This window comes from Glycine soja, chromosome 2 (assembly GCF_004193775.1).
Source record: "Glycine soja cultivar W05 chromosome 2, ASM419377v2, whole genome shotgun sequence".
NCBI classification, from domain to species: Eukaryota; Viridiplantae; Streptophyta; class Magnoliopsida; order Fabales; family Fabaceae; genus Glycine; species Glycine soja.
In genome coordinates this window covers 47,281,614-47,294,840 of record NC_041003.1, presented here as the reverse complement: position 1 = coordinate 47,294,840, position 13,227 = coordinate 47,281,614, and the positions used below count along the sequence as shown (strand labels likewise).

General features: G+C 33.9%; 2 protein-coding genes across 3 annotated transcripts; one reads left to right on the top strand and one right to left on the bottom strand.

Annotated features, from left to right (window-relative positions):
• Positions 1–750: 750 nt before the first annotated feature.
• Positions 751–4,701, top strand: LOC114400036 (protein disulfide isomerase-like 2-3). The gene is made up of 9 exons (XM_028362284.1): positions 751–954; positions 1,162–1,320; positions 1,952–2,065; positions 2,707–2,864; positions 2,990–3,089; positions 3,298–3,474; positions 3,684–3,829; positions 4,009–4,155; positions 4,245–4,701. Exons 1-9 carry the CDS (start codon positions 814–816, stop codon positions 4,417–4,419), a joined length of 1,317 nt encoding a protein of 438 aa, XP_028218085.1. The 5' UTR covers positions 751–813; the 3' UTR covers positions 4,420–4,701.
• Positions 4,702–5,535: 834 nt separating this feature from the next.
• On the bottom strand, positions 5,536–12,345 carry LOC114400021 (centromere/kinetochore protein zw10 homolog). 2 transcript variants are annotated; one of them, XM_028362267.1, is made up of 14 exons: positions 11,607–12,345; positions 10,864–11,001; positions 10,571–10,729; positions 10,157–10,318; positions 9,581–9,814; positions 9,359–9,508; positions 8,569–8,661; positions 8,137–8,232; positions 7,762–7,890; positions 7,581–7,658; positions 7,246–7,404; positions 7,006–7,150; positions 6,836–6,918; positions 5,536–6,110 (listed from the first exon to the last, which is right to left on the bottom strand). In XM_028362267.1, exons 1-14 carry the CDS (start codon positions 12,153–12,155, stop codon positions 6,027–6,029), a joined length of 2,259 nt encoding a protein of 752 aa, XP_028218068.1. In that variant the 5' UTR covers positions 12,156–12,345; the 3' UTR covers positions 5,536–6,026. The 2 variants fall into 2 exon arrangements, with proteins under 2 accessions (XP_028218068.1, XP_028218073.1); XM_028362272.1 differs by lacking the exon at positions 10,157–10,318.
• Between the last annotated feature and the right edge of the window lie 882 nt (positions 12,346–13,227).

Below are 13,227 nucleotides of genomic sequence, written 5' to 3'. Positions count from 1 at the left end.
ATATATCTTGTATAGACAAAAGTGTTAAAGAGTAATTACTTTTTAAAATAAACTAGATTTATTGACCTCTATATCATACAGGAATGTTTGCATGCTTTTATTGTGAACATATAAAAAATGTTTATAAGTATTATATAGTAGAAAAAATTATGTGAAATTTCTATTAATATAAACATTTATAATAATTTGCATATTAACATGCTTGTATATAAAAATTAAAAAGAAAAAGAAATTCATGTTAATAAGTTTTTATATTCTTATAAAGTGTATCTCTAGAAAAATAGATCCCTAAATCTTAATAAGTTTTTATATGAATAGTTTTTTATATGACTATAAATGTACTTTCATATAAAATGTTTTTATGCGTGCAATACATTTTTATTTTATCATTTAAGTATATTAATAAGGGTATATGCAAAATATTAGTGTTTTTATGTGGGATTTTTATTATCCTATAATATATTTTTACTCTTATTTAAATACTATTCTTCATGTAAATACTGATGTATTTTCAATGTAAAATATTCTTACCATACAGATAAAAAAATGCCCATGGTTTTAAAAACTTTCCATGGTAATATGCTTCCTTTAATAGATTGAATTAAAGGTAAGATTTTTTTTAACATTAATCAAATTCTTTATTTTAACTTTCAAGTATGCAAGAAAGAAATTTGATTTGCTAACATGGGAGTCTGACGTGTAAATATATGATTGGATGACACACGTAGCAATAGAGAGTCCTCGATCAGAAAAACCAAGAAGGGTTCTTTCTTCCCTGCGAAGATTCAGAGTGCTAAGTGTGAGAGAAAGAAAATGCCAAAGTCTCAATTTCGAACCCCATTTCTTGTTTCTTTTTCTCTTTTGTTATTCATCTTCAACCTCACCCCTTCATACGCACTCTATGGAGCATCCACACCCGTGCTTCAACTCACTCCCTCTAACTTCAAGTCCAAGGTGAATCAAGTTTAATTTTTTTAACCCTTTCTCCAGTGCCCCGTTTCGTGATCTCACTGTTTTTGACACTTTTTTCAAATGGGTATTGCGTGGAAACGTTAAATTTCGCATCTTCGCTCTTGAAATCCATCTGGGCATGTAGAGATATCAAGTTTGATATTTTGTGGTTGTAGTTTTTTTATGACTGAAATCAAGGGTACTTGGCAGGTTCTGAATTCAAATGGAGTTGTTCTTGTTGAATTCTTTGCTCCATGGTGTGGACACTGTCAGGCTCTGACTCCTATATGGGAGAAGGCAGCTACTGTGTTGAAGGGTGTTGTTACTGTGGCAGCAATTGATGCTGATGCTCACCCGTCTTTGGCTCAGGTTTTTCTATTGTTCATTTCTTCATTAATGATGACATTTTTTATGTTTAATGAAATGTTGAAATCTATTAAATGAAGACTATGCTGTATGTGTTCTTTGGTTCTTGTAATTAGCTTTTTTCTGAATTACGAAGATTCTTTATTATATGCTTAACTTTTGTGTATAATGTACACTGGAAATACCTTTTTGTGGATCAAGCATGATGCAAAACACGGCTTTGTTATTCATAATCGTTTGAGCCCTTGGAACTGTTTCAAATAATTGGAATATGATTAATTGGATCTGATCACCTCAGCCATTTTGGATTAGTTGTTTGTTTTATGGCATATCTACATGCAAGAATATTGTATGTGTAAAGTTTTCGTATCTAGCCCCCACTCTGTATGTAAAGCAACCAAAGAATATATTACATGTACAAGATATAATATCTCTTTGGACATTCTTTTTCTGTTTCTTCTTAACATCTGCATATTTACATGAGGTTCATGTACTCCTTGTAGGTATTTTCAGTTATGGGCTGTTTTCTTCAATTTTCATTATAACTTTATATTTGAATCTGGAAGTCTAAAAAACATTTAGATTTTCACATGTGTTTGAGTGTGTAACTTTTTCTTGATTCCGTACTCTACAGGAATATGGAATTAGAGGATTTCCAACTATAAAAGTGTTTGCACCTGGAAAGCCACCTGTTGATTACCAAGGAGCAAGAGATGTCAAACCAATTGCTGAATTTGCACTTCAACAGGTTTATTGGGATCTCTTGTGGTTTTTTTAACCTTTTTGCCACAAACGTGGTCTAATATTTATGATGTTTTATGAGAAGTGTTATTGCATGTGTCATGTTGGACTTTGGATAGAGTATATGGATGTCTTCTTTTGTAACAAACAAAACAATTTCTTGTATTTCTATGAAAAATTTAATGACTACAAAGTAAATGAGATTCTTATTAAAAATTTGAAAGGGAAATTCTTTTTACACACCACTTGGTAGTGTAGAAAATCTAAGCAGGGTGAGGATTTGGATGTATTGGGATTAGGGTTTGAGCATTGTGTGACTACTTGTAAATGCAGGTCTAAATAAATAATAATAAAAAAATTCACTCACATTCAGTTTTGAGTTATAATTCATGATTTCATGTTTGATTGACTGATGTTTGATACGTTGTTGCTCAATGGAAAGCTTTTTATAATTTTATCAGAATAATAAATAAAAATCTTAATGGGCAGACTATCACATTGTAATTGACCAATTAATTTTTGTGATTTGTTACTCATTGCTAAGTCTTTCTCCCATGTTTCTAATATGCATTTTTTTTCTGGTAGTAAACTTTAATACCATCACTCCAAAATATTGCCTCCTTATACATTCATTATCTTCATGTATAGGTAAAGGCTCTTTTGAAGGATCGGTTAAGTGGAAAAGCAACAGGAGGATCTAGTGAAAAGACAGAAACCAGTTCTTCAGTAGAATTAAACTCTGGCAACTTTGATGAATTGGTGATCAAAAGCAAAGAACTCTGGATTGTGGAATTTTTCGCACCTTGGTAAGTGCTGCCTGTGTTTCAAAATCTAATTTTCGATATCATGATCTATTGCCTGACTGAATCTAAAGTGTTCCTACTTCAGATTTGTAGCTCTAATAACATTCATCCTCTTTTATTTCCCAAAGGTGTGGACATTGTAAAAAATTAGCTCCTGAGTGGAAGAAAGCATCCAATAATTTGAAAGGGAAGGTTAAACTGGGCCATGTTGACTGTGATGCTGAAAAGGTAATCTTATATGCCTAAATAGTTGATAAGAACCAATAATAACTCCTTTGGTGGGGATCAAGATGGTCACTGCATGTTTTTTAATTTATATATTCTTATTTCTTGATAAGGAAGGGTAACAATGTAAGACTCTTAATTGCAGCCTTATTTTTTAATTTTTTATTATGCTCTTTTGTTTATATTATTCTGACAGGATATTTGTTATCAGTCTCTAATGAGCAGGTTCAAAGTTCAAGGATTCCCTACAATCTTGGTATTTGGTGCTGATAAAGATAGTCCTATTCCTTATGAAGGCGCAAGAACTGCCTCGGCTATTGAATCATTTGCATTAGAGCAGCTGGAAACAAACATTGCTCCTCCCGAAGTGACAGAGCTATACAGTCCAGTAAGCATTTTCTCTCCTACCTACTTTACTTGGTTGTGCATTGGTTTAAAAGAGAGGAATACAAGATAACGGATCTTTCTATTAAATGATTTCGATTATTAAAATAGATGCTCTATTTACTGATTTGTGTTTTTGATATAATAAATGCTCTATTTTATTTCCCTAACATGTGCTTTGCCTAAGATAATTTACATGAAACTTCTCTATAGGATGTTTTGGAAGAGAAATGTGGTTCTGCTGCAATCTGTTTTGTTGCCTTCCTTCCTGACATTTTGGATTCCAAGGCTGAGGGAAGAAACAGATATCTTCAGCAGTTATTATCAGTTGCAGAGAAGTTTAAAAGGAGTCCATACAGGCAAGTAAAAAATGAACATTTTGCTTAGATTCCACACCTTAATATCACTCTGTCAGTTAATCTCATCACATCTAAAATTGTTGATTCTGTTAATGTTGCCAATCCTTTATATATGCATATTTTAATAAATCTTTGTTGACAAATTCTTAACATTAATTGAATTTTTGTGTCGTGGACAGTTACGTCTGGGTAGCTGCAGGGAAGCAGCCAGATCTTGAGAAGAATGTGGGTGTTGGAGGGTATGGTTATCCAGCTTTAGTGGCCCTTAACCTTAAGAAAGCTGTTTATGCTCCTCTCAAGAGTGCTTTTGAACTTGACCAAATTATGTAAGTTTGTTCATCTAGCTATATGCTAAATACTAAACACTCTATTGAGATGAACAAGTGTTTGAATTTTACCTATTTACTTTCTTCAGAGAATTTGTGAAAGAAGCTGGACGTGGAGGCAAAGGGAATTTGCCCATTGAAGGAACTCCAACAATTGTAAAGACAGAACCATGGGATGGAAAAGATGGAGAAATAATTGAGGAGGATGAGTTTTCTCTTGAAGAACTAATGGGGGAAGATGCTTCAAGCAAGGATGAGCTATGATCAATTTAGAAGAAATTTATACCAAATTAAAGTTTCAACCACCGATTTTTACATTATTGGCAACTTGTTTCTCATGATGATTGTGATCACTGTTCTGTTTTTCCATGTTCCAATTTAAAGACCAGTCTAGTGATGAGTGATCTTATGAGGATTTTGATGTCATTTAGTGGTACTGATATATCTCAGGAAAATGTTAGCATGTTTTGGTATTTTCTTTTCCCTATCAATGAGCATTCAGCCAACAGGTTCAACCTTCTTAACAAAGGAATTATTTTTTATCTACCTTTTGTGTACAAATCATTAGTTATTAATAAGTATGGTGAAGATACTATTTTGACCTAAATCTCTGGCGGATCGTAGCCCCTAAGTACTAAGTAGTATATCTTTGCGAATTAGATTGAATTGATTTTAAAGAGAAATTAGGATTAGTTTAAAAGTTAAATTTGATCCAATCTAATTTAATTTAAAGTGACAATAGTTGAACCTTTTGGATTGAATGGTAAAATATATATAATAAATAAATTGTAAGACATGATAAAAAAAAGTTAAAATGTTAAAAATTTAAAATATTTCATCTATATTTAATAGTAGAATAGATTTTCAAATATATAGTAAAATAATTTTGCATTGATATATTTATATTCGAGTAGTTATTAAGGAGTTATATTTAATTAAATATATTTTTTAAAAATGCGTTTCATAATTAAGTTATGATAATTTTACAAATATATAAAAAACAAAATGTAACTGAGTTGTATTAAATTTTATAAAGGTATGTATACGTATAAATTCAATTTAGATTGGATTTTTATTTTAAAATTACATCTGAAATTTGATCCAATTCAGAATTTTTTTTTCAAATTTTTTATATTGATTTTTTTTTTCAAATTTTGTCGGATTAAACACCTCTAAAAGCGATCCCCTTTGCATCCCCACTAGAAATGTATTTATATTGTATGTTCTATGACTAGGTTTTTGGTTCGTTATGCAGTGTTATTTGTTAACTAATAATTGTCTCTGTTAAACCTCCATCCCTAGGTTATGCTGTCTTCCTAAGTCTTCCAATAGTGGTGTAACTGTCATGTAGGAAATTGTACACTGCAACCAAATGCAACATTTTTGACGTAATAATGCGAATCACAAGTCACAAGACCTGAATGAAAAATGCTATTTCCAACATTTGTGCCACAATCGTTTATCTATCAGCATCTAAAAATGGTCTCACTAAATCTGCCTTGTAGTAGTAGCATTACAAGTATATATCCGTGTTTCCTATTAATAAACAACAACTAGGATGCTGTATAATGGAAACGAGGCACAACTCTGCACCAAACCCCTCCCCAGTTTTGCTTTAAACGGAAAGGGATGGAAAAAAGAGACCATTACTTCTTCAGCAAAGACAAAAAAATCTTCATGGGGATGCCTCCTCATCAGAAAATTCATCAGCAGCTCGAAACTGCTTCAAATCTGTACTTTCTGCTATCTGTAATATTTGGAGTGGCAGCTCAAACTCGCATGATTTTTGCCTAGGTGACCGATCATCTCTGACTCTCAAACTCCAGTGTGTTCTTCGTGATTTATAAATTTAGTAGGAAGTTAGATGAATTCTAAATGCTCGCATTTTGTATCCTCCATAAACAATCTTTTCTTAAAGGTGAGTCTGTAAATATAGCTTTTATGAAATCTTCCACCTGCAAAAAAGGTCAACAATCAGATATGTAAGAAACATAGTGAGAATGCATGTGAAGAAAAAGCTTATCAAATACGGTTCTAATACAATATTTTTAAAATTGCATAACATGAATGCATTTTCAAAATCATTTTTTATAGAACAAAAAATACTGGTCAATCATATGTAATAACCCATTCAGTTATTTTTTCCTGTAGTAGCAATTTGGTTCACAATTTTTTTCCCTTTAAAAATAGGAGTATTTGAACTGGAAAGAGAAGGAAAAAAATCAAATAAAGGAAAATGAAGAAAGAATTAGTGTAATAACGAGTCCCATCGCATGAATATACAGTGAAACTCCGGGTGAAACAAATGGGATAAACCTTCTCTAAAATGAAAATGTCTCTAAAGTAAGCAAGGGTGTATTCATCCGTTAATTATATAAAGTTAAATTGCGATTCACTTTAAATTAACTGAAGATAAGCTCTTTAGAGGAGCCTTGTCCAAACAAAGTAGAACGTTATAAGGAATAATGGGAAAGAGAAAATCAGATTGAAGAATCTACATAATGTGTTTGTCAAAAAGATATATAATATATATATTGTCATTTTAGGTCACTGGCTAATTGAAGCTCTGACATAAAATAACAATCCAAGGGCAGTGAAAATAATTAACATAAATGAAGGAAAAATATATATATTGTCCCAATAAGACCAAGAAATAAAGTCATCAATAACCAAATGATACCTCAGTTATTGTAAAGCCACAAGAGAGCAATTCTTTATTCTCCCAATATGCTGTAATGGATTTTAAAGGCATATCTAATAATTCTGAGGCAAATGAAAGATCATGGATGAGTCAATGATAATCAAACCAACATCTTTAAAAGAAATAATTAAGAAGATGCCTTTGCATGCCTGATAGTTTACGGATTTTATGTAAGGATGGGATAAGATCTTCAAGAGACTCTGCAGGGAACTCATGTAAATTCTGTTCTCCAGGGGCCAGAGACTCAAATAATGATGACAAGTTTTCCAGCATTAAATAAATAAGTCTTTGTAGCTGAAAATATGAGTGGAATAATGCTTAGACCAACAAATGAAATACAATGGTGCAACTACAAGCATTAATTAGTTGTATTATGGTATACATTCTACCTGTAAAGTTTCCTCTGCAGCTATGTCATCTAACAGAAGTATATCTCTAGCAATTCTTGAGAAAACTGACTCTAAGACTGTACACATGCTTCTCCTGTAAGTTGAAGGCAGCAAAAGTGGCTCCCATATGATATGTACTTTTTCCAGAATGAAAACAACCTAATCAAGTACACTCAGTCATGTCATTTGTGAAACTAGAAAGACATCAACTAATACTAGTAACCTATGTAATAAATCTCTCCAAAAAAAGGAACAAAGGAAATGAGGCATAAAAAAAAATATGGGATAACAAATGGTAATGTATTGTAGACATATTATACAGACAAGAAAATTACCTGGTCTATGCTGAATTTAGCTGACTCAAACTGTTTCATCTGATGAGTATTCTGAAATCCATCAGCACCATCTATAGCCTATAACATGGGCACATGTGGAAAAGTGCAGGTCAGTAAGGCAAAGTGTCAACTATTAGTAAGATATCGCTAGATGCTTCAAGCATTTCAATAAAGAAAGTACCTCCTTCAAATTATAAATAACAAGGTGAACTTGTCTCTGCAATATTTCTTCTGCCAACAGCTGAAATCTTGGAGCTAAATCAACAAACACAGCATGCTCCTTCATGGAACTTGGAAAGTCTGTTCGATACTGAGAAAAGAGCATAATGCATGAGCCAAGAAAAAAAAAAACCTAACAAAAAATAAACAAGGTATGTTTTCCTTGACTCATTTGAGGCATTGACCCCAGTAATGTTTTAAGCAAATAATACAAACTAACATTAAAATAAACCAGGAATTTAAAGAAAAACTTTTTTTTTTGGTTAAAACTTAAAGAATAGTAAATTATTTAAATATTGTAAATTTACTTCATCCTCAGTTATTCAAGCATGTATACCTCAAATGCAAACCCAAGAATCTCCTGGGAGAGATAAAGACAGTCATTATGCAACAGAATGGCTACTTGATTGATGCCATTGAGCTGCCTCTCTAGCTTCACAAATCAAAAACAAAAGTTATTACTGTAAGCTGACAGTATACACAGACAACAACTAACCCAAATACACTGGTAGCCTTGACATATACAACAAGTTAACATCATAAAGAACATAAATCCTCCACATGTATTGGATAATGGATATCATTTATAGGTAATAGGTAATCTCAACCAAAGATCAGGAAAGGTATTAATATTAGCACAAATGACATTACTCTAGAATTCATAATTATATTGGCCATAAACTTGCATTACTCTAGAATTCACCCCATAAAATCAATCCATGATGAAAGAAATACTAAGAAGTAGTGCCACTGGTTTACATGGACTAACCTTGACAGGGACAACTACTTCATAAAGTAGTACAGCATCTCTAGCTGTGTGATAAAATTCAAAAGCAACTCTTGTAGATGACAGGCAAACATCCTGGGCAAATTTTCATTTGCATTGATCAGCTGCACTATTAATATTAAAATATTTGTAGGCCAATAAACTGAAAATGTTTAAATGGATGTTAATTAAATTAAGAGTATTAGTATGGCTCAATAATCAAACAATTAACATTACAGTATTAGTAACATGAAAGAAAAGAAAAACAAAGAGTGCACTTTGTCATCAACTGTCTAATCCCTATATTCAAAGATGACACCATTGCAGGTTAATAGGTGAGGTGAATAATATTGTTAGCAGGCCCCCTAGTTTTGAGCTACTGGAAGAGCACTATGAACCTCGAACGAAAGTAACAGGTTAGAGACTTTCGGCTGAAACCTAATTGTTATGATAATATTCCATCAGCACCCTTAACTATATACCATTCACAGGTGTTTTTCAGTGGGACCAATTCTAGATCCCTCTTCTAACTATTCTAAAACATGTTAGAACTAACTGGGGAGGTGGAGTTTATCATTTTGTATACTTTTCTTTCAATTTATCAGCTGTACAGCAATTGTTACAGTCAGGCCGCAATGAGAATGACCTCTATAGGAAATAACTCGATCATGATAGACCTGGTAAAACTAGCGTACATCTACTGATTGAAACAGTATATATATAGTCCACAGTTTATATTTCAAATAAAATATGCTGCAGAGTGTAAAATATTTCATTATTCTGGATGGTATACCTGTAGCGTCTGATGAACTAGCTCCATCAATTGTTTGGCTGCTTTGGATACTAGACACCTCTGTGATAAGAAAAGCAAATCTACCACATGGCTGGATGACTGGGCAGAAGTTTCATCACTCTTCCAAACAGAACCATCCCTTGTATACTCCTACAGAAACATTCTTAAATAATTAAAAATCACAATAGCAAAAAGAAGAATTTTCCCAGTCAGGAAACTCACTTGAGGAATTGAAAAGTCACATTCTAGAAGCAGATTTCTAGCGTTAGCCAAGATCTCTGTCTTTTTCTTAAATGCAAAGTGAACCTCAACATTTTCAGCAAAATTGCTCAGCCTGTTATCTTTGTCATCTGATTCTGAAATGTACATAAGCTCTTTTAAAGCCATCTCAAATTTAGATGTACAAGCAATGATCTTCTGAAAGTCAGGAAGTTTTGATGCATCTGTTGGGACAACCTGAAATCAGACATCTCGAGTGACTATCTGCAAATTATTAGATACGCACAGCACTTTCCCTCTGGCTTTCAGATACTACAACTAACCACTAATAATTGTTCTAGATCACAAGATAGACAAGATTCAGAGTAATCTTTTTTTGTTGGTAGGGATGGTAGAAATCAAATGCACTTGAATATTATAAGGCAACAACAGCATTCAATCCAATTTCAATTGAAATCAAAGAAATGGTATTTTTATGGATATTGGATACACATCCTTAGAGTTGTTTCAAAGCACAGGATGCATGTATGCGGTCTTCGTTCAATCAAGTTTCTAATGGCATAGGGCTGAAGAGTAAACCTTCGAAAGAAAGCTAGATATTATTAGCTCTGATATCCTAGGCCATGTCAACCGTCCAAAACATCGCATCCAAGAACTTTTCTGGAAGCAAATACTTCTGTAAATAAATTTGATAAACAGCAGAATCCCTGAATAGAGAAACTCTCCATCCAAATATTCAAACTGCAAAATGAAAATTAGATATTTAGAAATAACATACCAGTTAAATGACAATGCTTCCTAATTTATTTAAGAAAATCCCAACTAAAAAATTGAGAATGCTGTCCATGAATAAACCAATAACACAGGAAGGCAACTAGGCAAGCAACACCGTCCCCTGCCAAAGGTGCAGGCGGGTGTCTCTGTCATAAAATGGCAAAGCATGAGCAATAGAATTGATTTTATGACCCTAACATATCATACTCACGGACTCACCTTACTATCTGGTGATGGAACTATCTTCAGTAAAGCCAATTCTTGATGCAGTTCCTCGAGAAATGAAAGAGGTCGTCCATGATTTACAAAAGGAGTAATAACATACTTGATCATCAAATCAGCAACTTTAGCAAGCCCATACTCTAGAATACCAACTACCTAAAAAATGACATAAATTAGAGGAAGAACAAATAAATTCAACAGAGCTCATCAATTTCTAACTTTACAACAGCACAACAGGAATAGAATACAATGTTCCAAATAGAGTACGGGAATATAATGTATTAACTTACATCCATTGCCTCCAGAACTGTTTGTAATTGAATCCCATTCACATTCTCAACTTCTAAGTGATACTTGATTTCAACTTGATTCAAATCCCCATCAAATCGTACTGCCTTTTCCATAAAGTTCACGAGGACCTCTTGAATCTACAAACCCAAATCGAATTCCTCTAAAAACAATCACAAACTATCCAACCATCATTTACTATGGCACAGATCACATGAATTGATTGTATTGTCAAACATATCAACGAAAATATAATTCAACCACAAAATCGCATAAAGTGTTTCCTACACAGTTTATCATCACCAATGACATCATTATATGATCATTATCATCATCATTATGTTTAGTTGAAAAATTTCCGAGTAAAATATACTTGGCTGAATTCAAACTTCATAAATAAGTTCCCAGACCAATGGTAACCACAGGATACTAAGCATTTTATTTACATACAACTGAGTACTTAGCCTTGAAATATGAAAAAAAATAAAAATGAACAAAACCATTAGTTATTTTTTTTTATTGCACATTCCCATACATCAATGCTGATTTCCATTCCTTTAACACTCCATTGTCAATGCATTTGAAATTACCACTTACCAAAACCTATTTCAGTTTCAACATTCTGAAAGGCTTTATCTCAATCGGTACACATTCAAAGCACCAAATTCACGCATTAACACATAACTACAAACCTAATGCACCAAACCGAACCACAAAAAACTGCAACAAGAAAGTAGAGCAGCACCTCTTCAAAGCACTGAGACCACTCCTTCCTCAACAAGCCATACACCAAAGGCTCCCTATCATCCTCATCACCAATCCTCAGCGCCACCTTCAACTCCTTCAACCCTTGCGCCGCGAATTCGAATCTTCCACTCTTCAACGCTTCCATCACACTCTCCAATCTCTGGTTCAGCGCCACAACGGTTCCGACCAATCCCAGCAGCTCCTTCTTCATCTTCAGCTCCTCCTTCTTCGACTTCGTCTCCGACACGATCTCGCGCACCTCGGCATCGATCGGGTGGTCGGAGAGGAGGCCGAGGATGGCGGAAACATCATCGGAGACCTCGCGCGTCTGCGAAACGGTGTCGTTACAAAGAGAGAAGAGGCGCGCGAAGTCTTCGTGGTGCGAGACAAGGTAGGACTGCACCTGAGAACGGATCTGGAAGGACTGCGACTCCAGGCGCTGGATCAGGAGACGGAGATCCGGCGCTGAGAGAGGGGAGTTAGGGTCCGAGAGGTCCTGCGCCGAGAGGAGGTCGCGAACGTTGATCGAGCCGAAGAGAGACTCCATCGACGGCGATGGCACGGTGGCGAAGACGGCGGAGACTGCTAACGTGCGCTTGGAGTGTGTTTGTGTCGGGGTGTTCACGGTGGCGAGATGGGAGCGTTTGGACTTTTGCTTTTGATGTGCCTGACTCGGTATGACCCAACCGGGCCTGGCCCATAGTGGAAATTAACTTCCTCATTAATACTAATGATTTTTGAATGACTAATTATTTTTTATAAAGTTAATTTTGAAATCATCTAATCTTTGTTTGAATATATTTTTCTAAAATAAATTAATAATAAAAATTAACATGCAATTATTTATCCAACAAAAAAAATTAACACGATTGTTGCTTCTCATTTGCGTGCGTAAGCTTTAAAAGTTGTAGTTGGTTGTTGAAGATTTATTTGTGCAATATAACTTGAGTCCCTTATATTAACAGATGGATATCTAATTACCACATTTTCATTCCTTTTTTTTACACAACAGAGAGAGAGAGAGAGGTTGGTTCAGTCCAAGGGTTGCATACACCAAAACATTCCTAAATTCAAATTATAAGCCATATTTGTTAATCATGGATGGTGGGCGGCCAGTTGAGTTTTCAATCATTTAGTCATGTATATGATTCATCACAATTTTGTGAGTTAAGCAGCCTAACTTGTTGCAGCATATAAACTCTCATTGGTCACTTTTGGGCTTGCTTGCTAGCAGTTTTATATTTAGTTTTGTTATGAAAGCGGAAAAATTGGCTTTATTAGTTTCATAGTTAGGTGTTGGTTGTACTAATGCACTTTCTCAAAAGTCAAAAGTTGTATGACAGCATAATAAACTTGCAATTACAAGCGATTATGACTTTGAGGAAATGTTCATGTACCGTTTTGGTTTTTAAAGAACATTTACATTTCAAAAGTGATAGATGCCCTAGAAATGGTATCTAATTATTAAGATACTGATAATAAATAATAAAGTGTTAATATGAAGTAATTATCATTCAGCTGTGAAACTGAGTTTGGATGAATTTAAGTTTAACAAGTGAGTTCATGGTAAATTGATTAATTAGGTTTAGATAGTTTCTGTAAAGTGAATTTGGCAATGA